Source organism: Papio anubis, chromosome 14 (genome assembly GCF_008728515.1).
Source record: "Papio anubis isolate 15944 chromosome 14, Panubis1.0, whole genome shotgun sequence".
In the NCBI taxonomy this organism is placed as follows: domain Eukaryota; kingdom Metazoa; phylum Chordata; class Mammalia; order Primates; family Cercopithecidae; genus Papio; species Papio anubis.
In genome coordinates, this window is record NC_044989.1 from 73,164,136 (window position 1) to 73,190,086 (window position 25,951).

Here is a 25,951-nt window from a genome sequence, read left to right on the forward strand (position 1 = left end):
GATAAAATTATCATTTATTCTTCATTTAAACTTTTTTTTTTTAATTTTTTGAGATGGAGTTTCGCTCTTGTCACCCAGGCTGGGGTACAATGGCATGATCTCGGCTCACAGCAACCTCCGCCTCCTGGATTCAAGCAACTTTCCTGCCTCAGCCTCCCGAGTAGCTGGGATTACAGGCGCCCACCACTGCACCCAGCTAATTTTTTTGTATTTTTAGTAGAGATGGGGTTTCACCATGCTGGCCAGGCTGGTCTCAAACTCCTGACCTCAGGTGATCCACCTGCCTTGGCCTCCCAAAGTGCTGGGATTACAGGCATGAGCCATCACGCCCGGCCAGCCTTTAAACTCTTAAAAAAGATATCCCAGATACCATCTCCATACATGATTGGCCTTAGAGATTAGTCAACTGAGGAAAGCAAGGAGAATCAAGAGAATTTCAAAGTATTTCTAGTAACTTGTTGCAATAAAATGAAAATCTTCTAGAACTCTGCCTCAAACATCTTGAGAAATTTCTCTCCTTCTATCAACAAACTGCTGTAACCTAAAGCTGATCTAAGCAATATGGGAATTGTCCTCCTGGTGCCTAGTTTGTCAGACTGCCAAGCAGCAAAAACAAAACTCCTGACAAAGTTTGTGAAATGATGTGAGAAATAAAAACACAATGATGACACCTGGGATTTTTTTTTTCGTTTTTAGAATTAACTTATAATAAACTTCTGACTTATTTTAGTAAGTCTGGTAACAGGGACAAATTCTGGATCATGTTGTCCAAAGCATGAATTTGATAACTGAGGTGATGACAGTTTACCTCTGGTGTACCTTTGTAGGCTTAGTTTTCCCAGCTTTATAAACAGCCAGAACTTTGTATACTAAAAGAGGCTACTTTCTTTTTCTTTTAATGGCAAAACATATAAATTTACTATTTATTTTTAGTATTTGTCAAGGCATACCCGACAAATGAAAATTATATAAATTTATGCTGTACAACATGATGTTTTGATATATGTATGCATTTTGAAATGATTAAATCAATGTAATTAGCATATCTGTCACCTCACATACTTTTTTTGTGGTGAGAACATTTAAGAGCTACTCTCTTAGCAATTTTCAAACATACAGTACTTTATTATTAGTTATAGTCACCGTGATGTACAGTAGGTCTCTTAAAGATATTCATCTGTCTAACTGAAACTTAATATACTTTGACTGCTATTTCCCCATTCTGTCCTCCTCCAGCCTCTGGCAACCACCATTCTACCCTCTGCTTCTATGAGTTAAATTTTTTTCAATTCCACATAAGTGAGATCATGTAGTATTTATCTTTCTGTGCCTGGCTTCTTTCACTTAGCATAATTCCTTCCAGGTTCATCCACGTTGTCACAAATGACAGGATTTCCTTCTTTCATAAGGTTCAATAGTATTCTGCTCTATATATAAATATATTTTCTATTTTTTCTTTTTTTATAATTTCAACTTTTATTTTATATTCGGGGGGTACATGTGCAGGTTTGTTAATGGGTATATAGCATGATGCTAAAGTCTGAGGTACAGATCCCATCACTAGGTGGTGACATAGTACCCAATAGGTAGTTTTTCAACCCACACTCCACTGCCTCTCTCCCCACTGAGTAGTCCACAGTGTCTACTGTTCCCACCTTTATGTACATGTGTACTCAATATTTAGCTTCCACTTATAAGTGAGAATATGCAGTATTTGGTTTCCTATTCCTGTGTTAATTTGCTTAGGAATAGGCCTCCAGCTGCACCCATGCTGCTGCAAAGATCATGAATTCATTCATTTTTATGGCTGTACAGTGGTCCATGGTGTACACGTACCACATTTTCTTTATCCAATCAACCACTGATGGGCAAAGACTGGGTTGATTCCATGCCTTTGCTATTGTGAATGGTGATGCGAAAAATATACAAGTGCATGTGTCGTTTTGGAAGAACGATTTATTTTCCTTTAGGTATATACCCAGTAATGGGATTGCTGGATCAAATGTTAGCTCTGTTTTAATTTCTTTGAGAAATCTCCAAACTGCTTTCCACAGTGGCTGACCTAATTTACACTCCCACCAGCAGTATATAAACATTCCCTTTTCTCTGCAACCTCACCAGCATTTTATCATTTTCTGACTTTTTAATAACAGCCAATATGAGTAGTGTGAGATGGTATGTCACTGCGGTTTTGATTCACATTTCTCCAATGATTAGTGATGTTGAGCTTTTTTTTTTTCATATGCTTGATGGCTGCGTGTCTTCTTCTGAAAAGTGTTCATGGCCTTTCCCCACTTTTTAATGGGGTTTTGTTTTTTGCTTGTTACTTTAAGTCCTTATAGGTTCTGGATATTAGACCTTTGTGAGATGCATATTTTCCAAATATTTTCTCCCATTCTATAGGTTGTCTGTTTTCTCATTTTCTCATTTGACAGTTTCTTTTGACGCACAGAAACTCTTTAATTAGGTCTCACTTGTCAATTTTTGTTTTCATTGCAATTGCTTTGGTGTCTTCATCATGAAATCTGTGGCCATGCCTATGTCCAGAATGGTATTTTCTAGGTTCTCTTCCAGAGTTTCCATAGCTTTAGATTTTACAGTTAAGTCTTTAATCCATCTTGACTTGATTTGTGTATATGGTATTAGGAAGGAATCCAGCTTCAGTCTTCCACATATGGTTAGCCAGTTACCGCAGCACCGTTTATTAAATGGGGAGTCCTTTCCCCACTGCTTGTTTTTGTTGAATTTGTCAAAGATCATATGATTGTAGGTGTGTGACTTTATTTCCTGGCTCCCTAGTCTGTTCCATTTGTCTGTGTGTCTGTTTTGGTACCAGTACCATGCTATTTTGGCTACTGAATCCCTGTAGTATAGTTTGAAGTCAGATGATGTGATGCCTCCAGCTTTGTTGTTTCTGCTTAGGATTGCTTTTGCTATTCAGACTCCTTTTTGGTTCCATATTAGTTTATGGAACCAAACTCCCATGTTTATTGTGGTACTATTCACAATAGCTAAGATTTAAAAGCAACCTAAGTGTCCATCAACAGATGAATGGATAATGAAAATGTGGTACTTATATACAATGGAGTACTATTCAGCCATTAAAAAGAAAGAGATCCTGTTATTTGCAATAACATGGTTACAACTGGAGTTCATTTATTTGTGGGATCTAAAAGTCAAAACAATTGAACTAATTGAGATAGAGAGTAGAAAGATGGTTACCAGAGGATGGGAAGGGTAATAGGATGGTTCAGAGGGGAAGTGGGGATAGTTAAAGACTACAAAAAAAAAAATCAAAAGAATAAATAAAACCTAGTATTTAGTAGCACAACAGGATGACTATAGTCAATAATAATTTAACTGTACATTTTAAAAATTAACTAAAAGATTATAAATGGATTATCTGTAACACAAAGGATAAAAACTTGAGGGGATGGATACCCCATTTTCCATCATGTGATTATTACACATTGCATGCCTGTATCAAAACATCTCCTATAGCCCACAAGTATAACACCTACTATGGCTACAGTAAGCTCTCTAATTAGAAATGATTTAACAACAACAACAGGAATCCTGGAACATCAAAAACAAAGAAAGAACACAGTAAGAAAAACTATAGGTAAAAACAATAGGCTTTACTTCTCCTGAGTTTTCCAAACTAGGTTTGACACTAGAAGGAAAAATTATAACACAGTCTGATATGATACGAATGTTTGTGTAGGAAATATTTAACACAATTGTACACAGTGGATGATATAAAGAGACATAAAGGAAAGCAAAGTTTCATTCAAACTGCTAAAATGACACTAGTATGCTATGATGTTACATATAAATAATGTAGCATCCAGAGAAATCACACACACACACACAAACTATACTAAAAAGTACACTCAAAAACACAACAGAGGCCAAGGGTGATGGCTTATATCTGTAATCCTAACACTTTGTGAGGCCAAGGCAAGAGGATGGCTTGAGCCCAGAAGTTCAAGACCAGCTTGGGTAACATAATGAGGCCCAGTGTCTACAACAAATTAATTAATTAATTAATCAATTAATTTTTTAAAAAATGCTAGGCATAGTGGTACACACCTGTGGTCCCAGCTACTTGGGAAGTTAATGTGGGAAGATCACTGGAACCCAGGAGATCGGGGCAGCAGTGAGCCATGATCACTCCACTACAGTCCAGCTGGGCAACAGAGCAAGATCCTATCTCAAAAAACACAGCTGGCTGTAGTGGTTCCTGCCTGTAATTCCAACACTTTGGGAGGCAGAGGGAGAATTCCTCGAGCCCAGGAGTTCATGATCAGCCTGGGCAACATGGCAAAACCCTGCCTCTACAAAAGATAAAAATTAAAATATTAGCTGGGTGTGGTATAGTCACAGCTACTCAGGAGGCTGAAGTAAGATGATCACTTGAGCCTGGGAGGTCGAGGATGCAGTGAGCCATGAATATACCACTGCACTACAGCCTAGGTGATAGAGTGAGATCCTGTCTCAAAAACAACAACAGCAGCAGCAGCAGCAGCAGCACAACACACAAATCAAAATGGAGTTCAAAATAAATGTTCAAGTATAACACAGAGGAAGGCATGAAAAAGAAAACAGAAACAAAAAAGGAAAGAATAAACAAGAAAATAAAACTTCAAGCTTAAGCCTTGGGATATAAATAATTACATTAAATGTAAATGGTTTAAATACACCAATTAAAAGATAGAGATTGACAAAGTGTATTTTATAAAACAATACAAGTATATGCTGTTGACAGGAAATTCATTTCAAATAGAATGATACAGGCAAGTTCAAAATAAAAGGATGGAAAATGACATATCATCCAAACATTGATCAAAGCAAAGCAGGAATGCCTATATTATCATCAAATAAAGTAGACTTCAGAACAAAGAAAATTATCAAAAACAGAGAAGGTCACCATACAATGAAATGATCAACCCACCAAGAATGTAAAATAACCCAAAGTAAACAGCAGGAAGGAAATAATAAAATACAGACAGATATCAATAAAATTTAAAACAGAAAAACAACAGAGAAAATCAAATAAAGTTTGGGTTTTTTGAAAAGATGAAATTGAAAAATATTTAGCAAATCAAAAAAGATGACACCAAGAAGACATAGCAATACTAAATGTTTATGTACCAAACAACAGGGCTACTAAGTATGTGAAGCAAAACTGATAAATCTGAAATAAGAAACAGATAATTCCACAATTACACATAGGGACTTGACCACACCTCTCTCAACAATTGATAGAACTAATCAATTGTTTCTGTCTAGACAGAAACTCATAAATCAACAGATAACACCACTAACCAATGAGATTTACTCAATATTTATAAAATACAACACCCAACAGCAGCAGAACACAAACTATTTTCAAGCAACCACAGAGCATATACCAAGAAAAAGCATATCCTGGGCCATAACACAAATTTTAACAAATTTAAAAGAACTGAAATCATACACAGTATGTTCTCCAAACATAATGAAATCAAACTAGTAATCAATAACAGAAAGATAGCAAATGTCCAAACACTTGGAAACTAAACAACACTCTTTTAAATAATTCATGGATCAAATAGGAGCCTAAAGGGAAATTTTATGAAGCCTGGGCAAGATGGTGAGGCTCCCATCTCTACAAAAATATTTGAAATTAGCTGGCTGTGGTGGTGCACGCCTATATTCCCAGCTACTCAAGTGGCTAAGACACGATGATTCTTTGAGCCCAGCCTGAGTGAGAAAGTGAGACCTTGTCTCTAAAATAAGTAAATAAATAAATAAAAATACAGTGAAGTGTATGAAAATGAAAATACATCATATCAAAACTGATAGAATACAGGTAAAGCAATGCTAGAAGGAAATATGTTAATACCTTAAATGTATACATTAGAAAAGAGGACAAATCTCAAATCAATAATCTATGCTCCTATACCGCAAGAACCTAGGAAGAAAAAAGTAAAATAACCCAAAGTAAGCAGCAGGAAGGAAATAATAAAATAAGGACAGACATCAATAAAATTTAAAACAGAAAAACAATGGAGAAAATCAAATAAACAAAGTGTGGTTTTTTTGAAACCATAAAATTGACAAATATTTAGCAAATCAAAAAAGATGACACAATACCAATATAAAGAATGAAAACGGGAATATCACCATACATCGGCAAACAATAATAAAAGAAAACAACAGGCCAGGTGTACAAAAATTTGTACTTTTTGTACAGACAAAAAGTGGTGGCATAGTGGCACTCACCTGTAGTTCCAGCTACTGGGGAGGATGAGGCGAGAGGATCACCTAGGAAGTGAAGGTTCCAGAGAACCAAGATCACTGCACTCCAGTCTGAGCAACCTCATATCAAAAAAAGCAACACAATAGACCGGATGAGGTGGCTCAGGCCTGTAATCCCAGCACTTTGGGAGGCCTAAGTGGGAGGATCACTTGATGCCAGGAGTTCGAGACCAGCCCATCTCTACTAAAAATACAAAAATTTAGCCAGGTGTGGTGCACACCTGTAATCCCAGTTACTCAGGAGGCTAAGGCATGAGAATCCCTTGGGCCTGGAAGGCGGAGATTGCAGTGAGCTGAGATTGTGCCACCGCACTCCAGCTGGGTGACAGAACGAGACTCAAGACTCCACTTAAAGAAAAAAAAAAAAAGCACAATAAATTTAACAACTTAGATGAAATAAACCAATTCCTCAAAAAATACAAACTACAACTCACCAATATGACATAGTGAATTTATACAGTCCTATAAGTATGAAAGAAATTGAATTTGCAATTTAAAATCTCCAAGCCTAGAAGGCTTCATTGAAGAATTCTACAAAATATTTGAAGCAGAATTAACATGAATTCTAAAATCTCTTCCAGAAAATAGATGAGGAGTGAGGGGCTAATTCTCAATTCATTTTAAGAAGCTACTATTACTCTATCAAAACCAGACATAAGACAATAAAAAATAAATAAAATTATAGACCAATATCTCTCATAAGTATAGATCAAAAATCCTTAACAAAATATCAGCAAATAGAACTCAGAGATAAATAAAAAGAAGTGTATACAATGACCAAGTAAGGTTTATTCCAAAAAGGCAAGGCTCATTCAATGTTCAAAACAGATTCCACCAGACTAAATATTTTAAATCACATGATCATATAAAATGATGCATTATACGCATTTAACAAAATTCACTCTTTCACAATAAAAACTCTCAGAAAATAGGAATAGAGGAAAATTTCCTCAAACTGATAAAGAGCATCCACAAAAAAACCTAAAGCTAACATGATACTTAATGAGAAAAGACTGAATGCTTTTCCTCTAAGATCAGGAAAAAGGGAAAGATACCCACTTTTACCAGTCTTAGTCAACATAGTCCTAGATGTTCTAGCCAGTGAAATAAGGAAATAAAAGGCATAAAAATTGGAAAAGAATAACTAAAACTCTCTCCATTTGCAGATAACACTATTGTTTACATAGGAAATTCCAAAGAATCTACACAAAAACTCCTAGACTAACAAATAAGTCCAGCAAGATCACAAAGATACAAGGTAAACATACAAAGATGAATTGCATTTCTATTAATAGCAAATGAAGACACAGACACCGAAATTAAAAATACAATAACATTTAAAATCACTTAAAAAAAGAAAATGAATTACTTACAGATCAATCTAACAAAATATGTGCCAACCTTGCATGCTAAATACAATGCTGATGAAAGAAATCAAAAGAGCTCTCAATAAATGGAAATACATACAATGTTTGTGGATTGGAACTTATTAGTAAAGATGTCAATTCTCCTCAAATTGACATATAGATTTAATGCAATTTCTATCAAAATCTCAGCAAACTTTTTTACTGATATAGAAAAAATTATTCTAAAACATGAAAGGTGGCCAGGCACTGTGGTTTGTGTGTGTAATCCCAGCTACTAGGGAGGCTGAGGTGGGAGAATAGCTTGGCCCAAGGGTTAGGGGCTTCAGTGAGCTAAGATTGCACCACTGCACTACAGCCTGGGTGACTGGGGGAGACCCCCATCTCTAAAAAATAAATAAATAAAAATTTATACAGAAAAGCAAAGAAATGTTAGCCAAAACTATTTTAATAAAATAAGATTAAAATATTCTGATAAAGAAGATTAAAGATAAAGAAGAATCTGTCTACCAGTATCAGGATATTATATATTGCTACACTAATAAAGACTGTGGTCTGCTCCATACAAGGAAAAATTGATAAGCTGGACTTCATCAAAATTAAAAAACTTTTGATCTGCAAAAGACCCTTTTAAGAGGGTAAAAACACAAGCTACAGAGTGGGAAAAAAAATATTTGCAAACCACATATCCAACAATAGACTAGTATAGAGAATAAAGGGGATCTCTGTATTATTTCTTACAACTGCATGTGAATTCTATAATTATCTCAAAAGTTTAATTGTACTTACTTCTTTATTTCAGAGACAGGGTGCCACTCTGTTACCCAGGCTAGAGTGCAGTGGCATGACATTGGCTCACTGCAGCCTCAACCTCCTGGGCTCAGGTGATCCTCCCACCTCAGCCTCCCTAGTTAGTTGGAACTAGAGTGCATGTCACAATGCCCAGCTAATTTTTGTTTTCTGTAGAGATCAGAGTCTCATTATATTGCCTAGGCTGGTCTCAAACTCCTGGGCTCAAGTGATCCTCCTGCTCAGCCTCCCAAAGTGCTGGGATTACAGGTTTGAGCTACCACACCCAGCCAAATTTTAAAAAATCAAATAACAAAGTATACCATCAAATTCACATTTACCATTTAAAATGCCTCTAATAATCTATTTTTCCTGGGGCTTCAAGAGCTCTCTTCATTTCACTTTCCTCTTATTCTTGCTACTCCTATGCCAAAAGATCATTGTATACCTCTTCCTTACAAATGTCAAGGAACACCTTTACCTGACCAAAAACAAAATACTTGGCTAGCTCCATTATTTTTTTCCTTTTTAAAAAATGTGTTCCATAAATATGTCTTTCCTTAAATCAAACTCCATACCAAAAATTTTCATAGCATAAATTTAGTCCAGCCCAATGTCTGCTGTTTTTCTTCACTCATATTGCTTGATAAGATCACATTTCATATCAATATCTTTAGAATTTCATTGTTTATTAGCACCAGAGCTTCCCCAGGAAGTAGAAATTGGTTTGCATTGTGATGATTCTTGCTCGTTTAGATATTTCATGGACAATGTGTGTTTTAAAATTCTAAGTTACAGGAAGTGGTAGGGAGATACAAAGTCAAGCACAAAGAGGAGGAAAGAAACAAAGGCACAATTTGCAAAGGGAAAAAACATAAAGAAGCAAGTTTTGAAAACTGAGATGTTGAGAACAATAAGAAGAAAGAGACTTGGCAGGAATGTGCAACAAGATGTCAGTATGCCACTATACAATATCATAGTACCAAAAGATATGCGTGAGTCACAGAATTTGTCATGTTCTGTGACTGTGAAAACAAGGTCAAATTGAAAGTCTGTGTTCCTCCACAGCTTTTTAATCAAAAACTAAATAATGAAAGACAGCCTATATTTTAATTCAAATCAACACTTTTGGCAAATGGCCTTCATCATTTATCTAACATACAATAGAACATTTATTTAGAGTTCTAAACACTGGAAGCATCTAAATACTGAAATGATAGAACTGTTATAAAAGAAGTTCATTATTGTTGTCATTGCTTTTGTTTCTGCTTTTATGTAATAACCAATCAATTATCAAACACAGTAGTAACTGAAGATAAATTCATGCAAGTTCAAAGTACATGTCAATATGATGATCTTCAAGACTGAACGACAGGTAGGTGTTTTAACAGAGTCCCAGTCCATATGTATTATCATAAATCAAATTAAGGTAATCTAATTAGTTGCATTGTGATAGTTCTTGCTCCCTTAAATGTTTCACTGGGTAACGTATATTTTAAAGCTCTAACAGGTATGCAGGTATGCAATTTATATTACATGTTTAAATTTCTTTCATCAAATCATTGTCCTCTTGGAGTTAACATATCTCAATTTTTTAAAAAAAAAATTATAATTCTAGAACAGGATAGGTTCCAGGTATGCCAGTTACTTACTGAAATTAGTAAGTAAATAATCTACTTAATGAGGCATACCTTTTCCAGCTAGTATATTTTGTAGATGATACAGTGTAAGGCAAAACATCTCTGGTTTTTTATTTGTTGGTAATGTTTCAAATGTCCAAGGTGAGTTTTAAACTTTTTAAACATCAAATTTAATCTTTTTAAACATCAAATTTAAGACATATTATAGGTATGCAAGATGTTACCAAACAAAATTTTGGTACCAAACAAAATTATTGTGGCATTAATGGCATTAGTTTCCGTGCTAGAATGCACCCCAAATTACTTTATAGAAGACTCTTGATCCTATCCACTTCTTTTAGAGGCATAAGGTAGTTTATTCAGGTTCTTCAATTTTCATAAAAAGATATTGAACCTACCTACAGCTGGTTTACTTTTAAAGCATATATCACTCTGTACTTAACCAAGAACACAGGCAAATGACATATTCAGAAAAAAAGGTAGAAAAATATCAACTTGAACTCAACGAGAGTCAACACTTATCAAAAAACTCGACCACTAAAAGTTGTACTTATAAAGAATTAACATACATGTGGTACCTACATTCTTTCAGATTAGAAATCATGGAGACTAGACTGAACACAAGAGGGAGAATGATAATGCATTTCTACCTTCTACTCTCTAGGTATTATAAAATCTATGCTTTGATTAAGTCAAGACCAGCAAAGAACTGTATTCCTGGACCACTTTATTTTGGCTCCCTGCAGAATGCTTTCACTAAATTGTACTTTGGTTATGCCTTATGCTTTCACAAAAGGGCAATCTAAGAAAGAGCCTGTCACATATTGCTACATTTACTATATGGATATCAAAGTCACATTATACAGGGACTTCTCTGTCAGGACACCTGGGAAAAACAGTTCTCTGATCTTAAACTCAGAACCAAAAATAATTGTACCTCTCCTAATACCCACTTTTTAACTTTGAATCATCTAACTGTTCTTACTCTTTACTTCATATTCTCCTTCCTACCCTTATTTTCCCTTTGCCCCAATTTCTTCACCACCTTTGATGTATCTAATATGTGTATTTTTTAAATTACATAGTTTTTGGAAACTAATTCCTTTCTAGAACAAGAGAAGGAAATAATCAGAGACAAAGAAAGATAACGAACAATCAATTGCCAATTAACCAGAATAAGAGGGGAAGGAGATTGAGAACAACTCAGAAACAAAGTTAAGACAAAATTAATCCCCCCCAAAAAATAGTCAAATGTGGTATAAAATATTAATGTTAAGTTACATGCAATTTAAAGGGAAACATTTATCATTCTACAGACACCTAGAAATATAAAATATAATTCACAATACATGACACCACAAACTGCTTTTTAAAAATAGCCAGAACATTAAAATACTCCATTATTGTTGTCTATTTCTTAGATGAACTCTCCTTAATTCAAATACTGGAATAAAATCCATGCAACATCACTTTGTCTTTGTGCATACCATGTTCCTTGCTTTCTAACTATTCCAGCAGACACTACTACATCACAGAAACGGCTTTACTCTTCTTTTCCTAACCCATGGTAGGCATCACTAAGAAATAACCTCTTAGTCACCTCAGATCTCAAGTATTTAAGTTTAGCTGTGTAACTCAAGTTTTTACCAACCCCTCCCCTTTACTAGTTTTTCTATTTCCCCCAAGCAAACTTAAAATGCCCAGAATCTCAACTGTGACACATTTCACAGACAAGTGACTCACCAACATTTCATAGACAAGTGACTCACTATTTTCATTTCTTCTAGCTGCTTACAGATAGAGGCTTGATTTCAGTATATGATTAAAATAATTATTAAATCATTAGCGAATACTACAAACTATCAACTTCAATGATGAAAAGAATCAAAATATTTTTATTTTCCTCAATGACCTAATTAATAGTCATATCATCATATTCCAGCTAAAGCTATGTGAGATATATCACCCAAAATTCTAAACTACTTCTAAAACCATACTAAATAATTGTCTTTATCAACACATTTTTATAACTAATTCATATGTTAATTGTGTTGATGCTGAACATAATATAAACATACAAATACATGCCATAAAAGTTGAAGGTAAAGAATTTATTAAAATGTTGATATCCCCTGATTTGCTAAGAATCTTATTTGTACGTGGAGCAGCAATACCTTTTTTTTTTTTTTTTGAGACAGTCTCGCTCAGTCACCCAGGCTAGAGTGCAGTGGCACGATCTCGGTTCACTGCAACTTCCGCCTCCTGGGTTCAAGCAATTCTCGTACCTCAACCTCCCGAGCAGCTGGAACTACAGGCTTGTGCCACCACGCCCAACTAATCTTTGTATTTTTAGTAGAGCCAGGGTTTCACCATGTTGACCAGGCTGGTCTTGAACTCCTGACCTCAAGTGATCTGCCCACCTCGGCCTCCCAAAGTGCTGGAATTACAGGTGTGAGCCACCACACCTGGCCTGAAGCAGCATTATCTAATGATATAACTGCATTCACCAATAAAACCTTCTAATTTCTAATTATCACAGCATCCAAATATAATATTTTAAAAATCGTTTAAAATGCCTTTGTTTATTGATGCCTCTTTATGACTAAAATAATAAAGAGGCAGATTTGAAGCTTTCATTTCTTAAAAAACAATGATTTATTTACCAATCACAACTAATTCCACTGTACATATTCATCATGCATTTAAGCAACATATAACCATCAAAGGTTCTTTACCCTGGGCGCCCAAAATATCAAAAAGAAAAATATCCTGGCCGGGTGTGGTGGCTCCCGCCTGTAATCCCAGCACTTTGGGAGGCAAGGCAGGCAGATGGCTTGAGCCCAGGAGTTCAAGAGCAGCCTGGACAACACGGCGAAACTCCGTCTCAAACGAAAAATTAGCCGGGCGTGGTGTCGCGCACCCATAGTACCAGCTACTCAGGAGGCTAAGGTGAGAGGATTGCTTGAGCCCATGAGGCGGAGGCTTCAGTGAGCTGAGATTGCCCCACTTACTCTAGCCAGGGCGACAGAGGGAGAGACTCTGTCTCAAAAAAAAAGGGAAAAAAGAAAAAAAAATCCCCCTTATAGAAAAATAAGCAAAAGACATACACAAAAGCCCCTAAACATACTATTGTGAGATTTTCAGCCTCACTCACAATAAGAAAAATAAAAATAAAAACTACACTGAAACACTATTTATCACTTATCATATTGACAAAAGCCCAAAAGTCTTTGGGTTGTTGAAAAAGCTATGGAGAACTTTATTGAAAGAGCTATAAAGAAATGAGCAATCTCAAAGACTGCTAGAGGGAGAACAAAACGGTATAGCTTCTCAAGTGGGTAATACCTACCAAATTCCAGATACATTCATCATTTTACTTAGCAATCTTACTTCTGGGAATCTATCCTATAGACACAGTATGAAATGTACAATAGGCCAGGTGCAGTGGCTTAGGCCTGTAATCCCAGCATTTTGGGAGGCCGAGGCGGTTGGATCATTTGAGGTCAGGAGCTCAAAACCAGCCTGGCCAACATGGTGAAACCCCATCTCTACTAAAAATACAAAAATCAGCCGGGCATTGTGGTGGACACCTGTAATCCCAGCTACTCACCAGGGTGAGGCAGGAGAATCGCTTGATCCCGGGAAGCGGAGGTTGCAGTGAGCAGAGATCGTGCCACTGCACTCCACTCTGAGAGACAGAGCAAGACTCCGTCTCAAAAACAAAACAAACAAAAAAAGAAATGTGCAATAAAAAATGACCAATATTCAAGCCTATCCCTTGCTGCATTATTTTTTCTGGCAAAAGGCTGGAAATAATCCAAATATCCAGAAACAGAGGACTAGTTTAATAAACCATGGTGTATTTACATAATGGAATACTATGTAGCTATTTTTAAAAAATAAGGAAAACCTCTATATACTGATATAGACAAATTTCCAAAATATATGTATGACTAAAAACTAAGCTGCAGAAGTCTATACAATAACACTATTTATTTTGTAAAAGGAAGGAGAAAATAAGATAATATATGTTCCTATTTGCATAAGAAAGCAATGGACGAATAAACAACAAACTAATAAAATAGGGAAATAGAAGGAATGAGACAGAAAATATTTATTAGATCTATGATTCATAGCCTTTTCTTTCCACTTTTTAAATAAAATATTTCAAACCCACACAAGATAATTTACCTATATCATTTTTTATTTTCAAAATTACAGTAGATAACATTTCCAGGAGCTCAGGTTCCTCAGAATTACATATTTGATATGATGATAACTAATAAACTCTTGAAATTTAATACAGGAATACTTAGCAAATGCTACACTCCCATTTAATTTCTCTCAATGGCTACTAATTTTTCTGTGGTGTGAATCTAATCAATCAGATAAGAAATCAGCATGACCTCCACTGGAAGAGCTTCAATGAAAATTTTTGTCTATTTAACTCAAACAAAATCAAACAGAGCCCACTGCTAGCTAATTGAACCAAATCAACATTGTCTTATTAACCACAGATTCTTCACAATTTTTTCATTTTTTCAGTTTGCTTGATAACTCAATGAGGACATTTTTTAAAAACAAATTTCTCTTTATCAAACCACAAAAAAATTTATTTTCCTATTCCATACTGTATTGAAACTTATTTAACATTATCCACCCTTTTTTACCCAAATGTACAATTTCAACTTTTTGCTAAATGTTAAGCTTTACTTATATAACAGGCACTCAGATTATAATGCTTTCATCAATAGAGTTACTATTCTTAAACTTGCAAAGTTTTGACAACACTACAAAGAACACTGAGGAATGACAGGCTTTTTAAAAATTATTTTAGATTACACTTTTGACTGATGAAGAGAAAGAAGAACTATAAAGTTACACATAGTTATAAAAAAACATTTCTGATATATAGAGGCTTTTGAAATTTTCATTAGTTTTATTTTCTCTCAAAAGGAAGTCATATTTTTAAGACAGTTAATCTGCAAATCAGTTAATTAATTCCCAGATAATTAACAGTTGGTGATACAATTTTTTAATTATTCTATTCATTCAACAAATATTTACTGAGCACCAACTATATGCCAGGCACCCATTGGGTTCCCAGGATACAGCAGCAAACAAAAGAAACAAAATCCTTTCGCTCCTGGAACAGACATTCTAATAGGGTGGACAATCAAAAAATAAATATGTCAGGCTGTGATAAGTTATTCGAAGAAAAGTAAAGTTCCTCCCCTTATTGTTCCCTATCCCAAGAATTGGCATCACCATCATCTGATTGCTTAGGCCAAGAGCCTCGGAATCATCCTTGATCCTCTCTTTAACTCCCATAACTAATCCATCGTTTTGGCACTACCTTCAAAACATATTCTAAATCCAGCTACTTCTCATCACCTCCTCCCTAATACCACATTGCATGCCATAACCATCTTTTGCCTCTTATTACTTACTGCAAACATCCCTTAACTGGTTACCCTGTTTCCTCTCTTACTCTGTCTCCACACAGCAGCCAGAACATTCCTTGTTTGTTTGTTGTTGTTGTCATTGTTTTTGAGACAGTCTCTCACTCTGTCGCCCAGGCTGGAGTGCAGTGGTGCAATCTCCACTCATTGCAACCTCTACCTCCTGGGTTCCAGCGATTCTCCTACCTCAGCCTCCTGAGTAGCTGGGATTACAGGCGCCCGCCACCTCACCAGGCTAATTTTTGTTTTGTTTTTCTTTTGAGATGGAGTCTCACACTGTCGCCCAGGCTGGAGTGTAGTGGCGGGATCTCGGCTCACTGCAAGCTCCGCCTCCTAGGTTCACATCATTCTCCTGCCTCAGCCTCCTGAGTAGCTGGGACTACAGGCGCCCGCCACCAGGCCTGGTTAATTTTTTTTTTATTTTTTTATTTTTTTTAATTTTTTTTTGGTATTTTTAGTAGAGACGGGGTTTCACCATGTTAGCCAGGATGGTCTCCATCTCCTGATCTCGTGATCCGCCCGCTTCGGCCTCCCAAAGTGCTGGAATTACAGAAGTGAGCCACCGCACCCGGCCATTTTTGTATTTTTAGTAGAGACAGGGTTTCACCATGTTGGCCAGGCTAGTCTTGAACTCCTGGCCTCAAGTGATCTGCCCTCCTTGGCCTCCCAAAGTACAGAGATTGCAGGCATGAGCCACTGTATCTGGCCACATTCCTTGTTTAATCTAAGTGACCACATGTCACTTTCCTGCTCAAAACTCTCCTGTACTTTCCCATAATGCTCAGAATAAAAACTCTCCTGTACCTTCCCATAACACTTAGAATAAAATCAAAGTCTCTTCCTTAGTCTACATGATCTGGACCCTGACTACTTTCCTACCACCACTTCCCACCATTATCCTTTTCCTGAGGACCTTGGCATTTACTGTCCCCTTTGTATGGAAGGTATTTCCCTCACAGAGAGCCATATGGCTCGTTGCTTCACTCTATTCAAACCTTTGCCAAAGCTACCTTTCCTAACCCCCAATTGAAAGCAATAACCCAGTCATTATGTAACATTAATTGCTGAATAGCATTACATTAGATATTTATTCATTTGTTCTGTAAGTACCCACTCCAGACTCTATAAGCTCTATAAGGATAGGGACTTGTCTATATTGCTGCCTGCTGAACCCCAGAGTCTGGAAGAGTATCTGGCACATAGACATTGCTCAATATTGAATGAATATATTAATGAATCAATTCATTAATAAAGCCATTAAAGTGACATCATTATAATGTATAAATCTGTATATAACATGTTAACTGAAACAGCAAGACACATAATAATCATCTAATACTTAATATAATAAAATATATATGAAAAAAGTTAAAAGGAAATTAAAAATATAAAAGTGGTGAAAAGGTAATAGAGTTATTTGTTGTTGTCTGTTTCTTCTTAAGTCATTCTATTACTAACTAAAATATAAAATTTTATATTTATTTATAACTAAATATAAAAATGTTATTTTTAAAAGGGCGCTACTATTAAAAAATAAGCATGAGCAATGGGAATGTTCTTCCCCTCAGTGATTGTCAAGGATGGAGTATATCACAATCACCTGAAGGGCTTTTATATATTTATTTCCTATCTCCTCCTCCATTCTCTGCTCCATCCCAAAATAACCCCTCCCAGGATTGATTAGTGATAAGTATTATATCCCTTAGATACGTGGGAGCAGGAAAAGGAAACAAAAAAAAATAGGCTAACCACTAAACTAACAAAACTCAAAATATAGAAATACTTAAGTCCACATAGCAAACCCAAGGGTAAAGGTGGAAAATGACTCACACTTGAGTGACCAATGCCTGGCAGGTACCACAGCACCCCATCTACATTGGAGGAAGAGTATGAAAAGAAAAAAGAGAGACAGAGAGAGAGAGAAAACATCCTTCATGATACCTGCTAGGCAGTAGTCCTAGCTTGGTACCTTGTATCGTACCATGAAGGATGGTTTATCTTCATTTTTCTCATCATTTTTTAGATGAGAAAAATTTGCCCAGTTAGGTGGTAAGTTGTTTATAAAAATAAATTTATTTAATTTATTAAAGAGAGCCATGGACCTATAATGAGCAAATGTCATGAACCAAGGATTATGATTAACTGATCTCTGTACAAATGAATTAATGGGAGGGGGTGCTGGATGGAAAAATAAGAGTCATGTGGCCAAAGGCACAGAAGTAGTAAGTGGGGATGTCAGATCCCCATATTTAATTATCAAATGACCTTAAATAAAACAGCCTTTTGAAAATATCCCCCTCAATTTGTTTCTTGTAAGAGCTAGCTTTATAAACAAACAACTTAAAAAAGCAAGACAGAAAATTATTCCTACACCCATAAGTACAGCTTTGTAACAACAAAATATATAAGGCAAAGTTCTAGAAGGAAAAGCACCAAAACAACAGCAGTTGTGTTATAGGATTGTAAGTAATTTTTAATCTAGTTTCTAAATTCCATATATTGACATACTGTTTTAACAGTGAAAAAGGTAAGACTGTATCATTAACATACTTTATGTTACATAAGACCGGGTAGTATGACACAAAATAATTCCGTAAGACAAGAATCAGTCCATAAAGTAAAGTTCTTTACCAAGAACAAATATAGCAATCAATCATTATGATACAGGAATTGAGCTAAAAAGAGAAAAACTTTAGCTGAAAACTAGAGCAAACTCCCTGGGTGAGAATACTAAATGAAGGAAGTTAGGCTAGCTAGCAAAATCACATAAACTCAATAACAGGGTTTTCAATGTTACATTTCTGCCAGAAATAAGGAACATAAATCATGATAAGGAGATCAAAATAAATCAACCAGCAATCTGGGTTTTTTTTAAAAAAATGATAGCAGTCAACAAATGGTGTTGGAACAACTGGATATCCACATGCCAAAGAATGAAACTGGACACTCTCCCTTATATCGTAAACAAAAATTAACTCAAAATGAATCACAGATCTAAATGTAAAAGATAAAATTATATAACACTTAGAAAAAATATAGGAGCAAATCAGCTGGGCGCAGTGGCTCACGCCTGTAATCCCAGCACTTTGGGACGCCGAGGTGGCAGACCACCTGAGGTCAGGAGTTCGAGACCAGCCTCAACATGAAGAAACCCCGTCTCTACTAAAAATACAAAATTAGCTGGGTGTGGTGGTGCATGTCTGTAATCCCAGCTACTCGGGAGGTTGAGGCAGGAGAATTGCTTGAACCTGGGAGGCGCAGGTTGCGGTGAGCCCAGATCGCGCCATTCCACTCCAGCCTGGGCAACAAGAGTGAAACTCCGTCTCAAAAAAGAAAAAATATAGGAGCAAATCTTCATGATCACGCATTACACAAAAGTTTCCTAAATACAACATCAAAAGCTGAAATAAAATAAGAAAAAAAAATGATAATTGGACTTAATTCAAATTAAAAACTTTTGTGCAGCAAAAGCTAAGAACATGAAAGATATCAAAAAATGGAAAAGACAAATCACAGAATAGGATATAATATCACAAATCATATATCTGATAACAGGACATATTCAGAATGAATAAAGAACTCCTACAACTCAATCTAAAAAGCAAATAGCAATTTAAAAATGGGCAAAGAATCCAAAAACGATAAACAATGACCAATAAGCACATGAAAAAAACAGCTATTACGGGAATGCAAATCAAAACTATTAAGAATGCACAACTAAAACCCCACCAGTATATAAGCTCAGATAACAAATTATTAAAATGTAGAAAAAAACTGGAACCCTGATGCATTGCTATAGGAATGTAAAATGGTGCACACACTTTGGAAAAACAGTCTAGCAGTTTCTCATAATGTTAAACATAGAGTTACCTTACAGCCTAGAAATTCCACTCCTAGGTACATACTCAACAAAAATGAAAACATATGTCTATACAAAAACTAGTATACAAATAGCCATGGCAGCACTGTTCCACAGCCCCAAAATGGAAACAACCCAAATGTCCATCAACTGATGAAAAATAAAATGTCGTACATCCACACAATGGAATATGATTCATTGATAAAAAAAATTAAGTACTGATACATGCTACCACATAGAGGAACCCTGAAGACATTAAGTTACCAAGAAACACATATTGTTTGATTCCATTTATACAAAATGTCCAGATGTCCAGAACAGCCAAACCCATAAAGAAAAGTAGTGATTGCCTAGGGAGAGAGAGGGAACAGAATGAGGAGACCGCTAATGGGTACAGGGTTTCTTTTTGAGGTAACAAAATTTTTCTAAAATTAGGTTGTGGTGATTGCTGCACAACTCTGCAAATATACATACCCAAAACCATTTATTTATATGCTTTAAATGGGTAAATTGTATGATACATGAATTATATCTCAATATAGTTGTTTTCTTAATGGCAGTGTATTTCACTATTAAATTTTAAATTTGAAAACAAAAAATCTTAAACAACAATTAGACTGAATGTTAATTGCTATTACCCAGAGTACAAAATGAAGAAATGACTTCTACTGAGTAAGTGATATAAAGGAAAAGTGAGATATAGGGATGGGATTTGAAAAATGAAAACAGGGAGCTATTGTTCATAAATGATTTGTCATCAAAATTTTAGTATTTATAACACAAAACAGGAATCAACATTATTTTAAAAACAGGACAGACAGGCTTTAACATCTTATAGGCCTCTTTCCAAAATTAGGACTCACAGATAACAAAATAATTTTTAAGGTAAAGACAAAGAGAGAGATAGCTAGTTTCCCAAAAGAGTTTGCTAAGCAACAACCTCTTTATATGCGGGTATGCTTGGGCCTTTCAGAATTACAACGAAAAAGAAGAGGTGGTATATCCTTATGATATATGGGAATCTACCAATATTACATGTACAGCTCAAAACTAAAATAATAATAGTAATATAATGAAAAAGTCAAGTCACTGTGACTCCTCAAACAAAAAGAGATAAGACTGGAAAAACAATCCAGTATCACAGCAAAGAAAGCAAGCAAGTAATGATACACAAATAATAGCTGGGAAAGGAAAGAGTCTGGTTAGGCAATATAGCCAAGTGGATTTTTTTGAAGAGCAGGTATTTTAGGAATGGGTATACTAATCTAATATCTGCTCTCAATTTACTTTCTCTGTTCGTTAGTTTCTCTTCAGCTAGAAAAGCCTATCTCAGGAACAGTTAAGCATCTGGTGCCTTTACCTCAAAAGATGAAGAAAGAGGAAAGACATACTATGAAGAGGAAAAGTTCGAGATTTACAATTGAGAGTAGTTAAGGCAAGAAAGCTACTGCCTTAATCAAACCTGTTTAATGATAGTGATGAAAAACAGGAGATAATGACAATAGAGGCACATCCCAAGTAAGGCATGGGATCTGAAACATCAAGTCTGTGCATGCTGCTGCCTCTGAACGGGATAAGGAAAAAAGGTGAGATCATCCCCTATGAATATGGGTAGGGACAGCTAGACTAAAGACAAAGCCCATGGGTACTCCTTGTATTATAGGATATTCAAGTGAATAAACCCTGGGTCTGATAGTAAGATTTAGTGTAATCTGCTAAAAAAAAAAAAAAAAAAAAAGTTAAGACCAAAAATGATAAGCCCGTAATAATCATATAGGAAGTCAAGAAAAGCAAGTAAAACTGGTAATGAGTCTCAAACTTTTTTTTTACAGTGTCCCCTTAGGGCAAAAGATCTCTTAATCCATCTACCTACACAAAACCCCACTTTTCAGTGGAAAAAACTCAGTAATATCAATGAAACAAGTTTTAGGGAGACTGGGTAACTTATATTTAAATCGTAATGTATATACAGTTGACCCTCGGTATCCGCAGGTTCAACCAACCTCTTCAATCAAAGTTTTAAGAGAAAAAATAAAGGGACAGTGGCCGGGTGCAGTGGCTCACGCCTGTAATCCCAACACTTTGGGAGGCTAAAGCAGGTGGATTGCTTGAACCCAGGAATTTAAGACCAATCTGGGCAACACGGTGAAACCCCATCTCTATATAAAATATTAAAAATTAGCCAGGTATGGTGGCACACGCCTGTAGTCCCAGCTACTCAGGAGGCTGAGGGGAGAATCACCAGGCGGTCAAGGCTGCAGTGAGCAGTGACTGCAGTGATTGTGCCACTGCACTCCAGCCTGAGCAACACAGTGAGACCCTGTCTCAAAAAAAAAAAGGATGGTTGCATCTGTACTAAACATGCTACAGACATTTGTCTTGTCATTATTACCTAAACAATACAGTATAACATATATTTACATGGTATTTACCATTATATTAGGTATTATAAGTAATCTAGAGATGATTTTAAGTATACAGGAAAATGTAGGAAAATATAGGATCATTGACCCTTAAGAGCTAAAGAAAATGGGAATTGAGAGAAGCACAACGGTCCTGATCATAAGGCAATGGGGGTTGGTGGAGAGACAGGCAACTGTGTGGAAGAACTGGTCCAAAAAAGGGAGCTAAAAGTCACTTTAAGGGACAAAGGGGCCAGGCACGGTGGCTCATGCCTGTAATCCCAACACTTTGGGAGGCTGGGGTGGGAGGATCATTTGACCCCAAGAGTTTGAGACCAGCCGAGGCAACATGGCAAAATCCCATCTCCACAAAAAGTTTAAAACGTAGCCAGGTGTGGTGGTGGTGCACAGCTGTAGGACCAGCTACTCAGGAGGCTTAGGTGGGAGGGTCTGAACTCTGGAAGTCAAGGCTGCAGTGAGCTACAATCACATCACTGCGCTGCAGCCTAGGAGACAAAAGGAGACCCTGTCTCAATAAATGAATATTAGGTTGGTACAAAAGTAATTGCGGTTTTTGCTATTACTTTTAATAAATAAAGAGACAAAAGGCAAACTACCATAGTTATGACCAGGGGTGGTACTGGCAGAAATGTGCTAACAATGTGTCCTGGAGAAGGAAGCTGTGCAGGTGGAGAGGAGGAGTAGTTTCCAGCCTGCCCTCCTTCAATTAGTCTTTCCTGAGTCAACTCACGCCAGGAGAACGCAAGCAATGAGTAATAACTTTTCTGATGGGAGGGGCAGTGACCCAAGACTGTGCAAGGAGGGTAAGATAGTTATCTATGTATTGGCTGCATGAAGATCAGAATGCATAACAGTAAGGGATAAGGCTGAGTTCGTTCTAGGACACGAGTAACATGAGGGGAAGGGGGAAAGTAGTTCAAAACTAGGCTTAGTGAGTAATTATCAACAGGAAGTACGGGTAGCCGGTAATGTCCAGCTGAGGCAGAACAGTGGTTAAGTGTCTGGATCCAGGCTACCCGAATAGCAATCTGAGTCCCCTACTTTATTTTCTCTGTGACCTTGGCCAAGTCACTTAACCTCTCTGCGCCCCATCTGTAAAAGGAGAGTAATAGAACCTACCTAATACGGTTGTTTTGTGGCTTAAATAAGTTGCATTTGTAAAATCACTGTTTACAACGTCTTGCACTTTATGTAACAAGTGCTACCTAAATTTGTTAAATAAGTTGAGGTAAGTCGGGATTTCTTTTGACATCTCCAAATAAAATGGAGATGTGCGTGCAAAAAAAAAAAAAAAGAAATGGTAACTTGGAGGCGGCAGCAGGGTCAATTTTCCCCAGCGATGAGGAGGCTGCACCGTGGGCGAGGGTCGTCCTTGTAATAAGGAAGCAGGGATAAAGGAGCAGCGGCTCCCAGGAGAGGGGCGCGGGTTGGGGGAACTTCCATCCAGGCCTAGGATTTCCAAGGACTCGTTTCTGAGAAGTGTCTGTGATTCTGAGGCAAGACTTTGATTTCGAGCACCAGATCATGGAGTGAAATTCTGTGTTATCTGAAGAGCAGGACTCCTGCCTAGGGCAGGACGGAGTTGGAGTCGGAGGGAGAAGGGTGATGTCCCCAGGGGGAAGATCTGACGGGAGTCACCACCATCTGTCGGGCGCCCGCTCGTTCCCCAGCGCCGGACTAGCCTCGGAGGGAGAACGAAGGCTGCTCCAGCCCCGAGGGAGACAGCGGGAGCCTCCTGAGTCACTGGGCTATGGGGCGCCGCGAAGGGATCCCGCGTCGGGGCTGCGAAGGGAGACCGCCTCGCCCGGAACGCAGGGTCTCTCCCAAGGGAGAGGCCAGCGCCGGCCATGGAGACAGCCGGCCGGAGCCCGGACCCAGAGGAGCCTGCCCCGTCCCGCCCGTTCCCGCCCCTCGGTGGCCCCGGCACCCGGGGTACCTGAGCGTGGGCCCGATGCAGGCCGTGTCAGTGCTCTCGATCTCTCGCAGGATCCGCTCGTGCTCTGCCGCTGTCTCCAGGCTCTCCGCCTCCGCCATCTTACCCCGCTCCATAGACTGGGGGCGCCGCGCAGCGCGTCCCCTCCGTCAGCTCGGCTCACCTTTTCGCTGCCCCACACTCCCTCTTCCACCCCAGGCTCCACAGCCGCCCCAGCCTCTGGCTACCCGCAGGCCGACCCCTCCCTCAGGCTCGGCACGCCCCCTTGCGTCACCGCGTGCGTCGGCGTTCTGCGTAATGTGCGCTGGGATTTGTAGTTCTCTGGGAAATGCTAGGTTGGATTCCGTGCATTCATACATTGCATTCATACATTGAATCCGCAAATACTTGTTGAAAGCCCACTGTAAGCTAAAAACAGTTAACAACACTGCGTAAACAGTGATGATCAAGTCAGGCAGTGGCACTAAGCCTACCAATTCTTGTTTACCACCTTTGTCACAAAGTGCAAAGACTCTGTAGGTGCGAATAATAAAGTGACTTAATGTCTGACAGAAGCCTTACAATCTAGTGGGGGAGACACGGGGAGCTGGAGAATTCAAAACCGTGAACTGTGAGCCAGTACAGAGAATGGAGTTCAGAGATCTCTTCTGGTTGCCAAAATTTCATAAAGAGACTGAGTTTCGGAGGTTAAAAGGCATAACCGGAAGTTGTGAGGAGAATCCAGACGGCCGAAAAGAATTTCATTTGCACTGACGTGGAAAGAAGTAGTAGTAAGGGATGGGTCTGGAAAGGCATGTTGGAGAGAAATTGCGAGGAGCCTTAAATACTGGGCTGAGAAATGTGGACTTTGTTCTAATGGTTCCACTGATCCAACAACCAACTGCAACAGAGGCACCTGGAAACATTTTTTTTTTTTTTAAATACAGACTAACGGTCATACATCTGGAGATTCTGATCCAGGCATCTGCATTTCATGAACTCCTCAGTTACAATTTAAAAATCAGATTTATTGATCATTGCTTGAGTTGTTACATAACACAACGAATGGGAAGACACAGAAGGTTTTTAAGAGGAGTGACACATCAAAATGTGGGCGTTAGGAAATTTGGTGAAGGGCAAGTGTGCAAGATGTGCAGAGATAGAGAATTTGGAGATAAGGAAATGCCATAGGAGATGATAAGGCCTAAACCAGGGAAGTAGCAATGAGAATGAAAAAGAATGAGCAAATAGGAAAAACATCAAAAAGGGAGAATTGACAGGATTTACTAGATACCAAAAAGGTTAGATATTACTCCAAGGTTTAGTACCAGAGTGACTAGTAGAAGAGGGTTTCCACTGACAAAAAAAGTCATGAGACAACAAAACTGGAAGTTTAGGCTAAATAACTTGTGCTACAACCATACTACAGACTAGTATGCAATTATTAAAAAGAAAGACAAAAGACTCTATGGTCATACATGAAACTGTCTCCAAGTTGTAGTTGTTAAGCAGAAAAAAGTAAGGCATGAAACAGTATATAGACTCTGTCCTCATTTGTTTTTTAAAAGAATAAATACTCATATATATGCTTTGATATATATACACACACACATATATATAATATTACATAGGTAGAATATTTCTGAAACGGTGCCCAAAAACTGTTAACAGTAATGGCATCCAGGAAAAAAATTGGAAAGAAGGAGTCTGAAGTGGGAAGAAGGTAATTTTTAATTATCTATCATTTGCACTCTTGGAATTATTTTCCTTGTGCATGCATTACTTTTTTAGTAAAAATGGTAGTCATTACCTAAGAACACATTTTAAAAATAAATAAACCACTAGTAAGGGGAATGGGTTACAAGTGCTAATTTGCCAGGAAGAGAGCAAGTTGATAAATCTGTCTGTCTCTAGATAATCTCTGCCTGTCCTCGTTTTGTTTCATTACTCATGTTTAAACAATTCCAAACAGACGTAGGAGGGGTAGGGAGAGTGTGGAGCCTTTGATATTTCTAAAGATCTCTTGAAATACATGACCGAGGGTCCCTTCAGACACCCATTTTAGCATCTCACTCAGCAAGTTTTTCACCTATAACAGGATCCAGGCTGCTGCATAGACGAGATATATTCAGTAGTGGTTAAACTAGCTTCTGCTACTGTCAGCAGTTTTTGTGAGCCTCCACAGAGGCCAGAAGCCGC

The 25,951-nt window shown here is 37.5% G+C and overlaps 1 protein-coding gene across 4 annotated transcripts in view; it reads right to left on the reverse strand.

Annotated features, from left to right (window-relative positions):
• Positions 1-24,022, reverse strand: part of EXOC6B (exocyst complex component 6B) — a 680,715-nt gene extending 656,693 nt beyond the window's left edge. For all 4 annotated transcript variants that reach the window (XM_031655579.1, XM_031655578.1, XM_031655577.1 and 1 more), the window contains exon 1: positions 23,777-24,022. In XM_031655579.1, the coding sequence (XP_031511439.1) occupies positions 23,777-23,889 (113 nt within the window). In that variant the 5' untranslated portion in view covers positions 23,890-24,022. The remainder of the gene's footprint in view (positions 1-23,776) is intronic.
• Between the last annotated feature and the right edge of the window lie 1,929 nt (positions 24,023-25,951).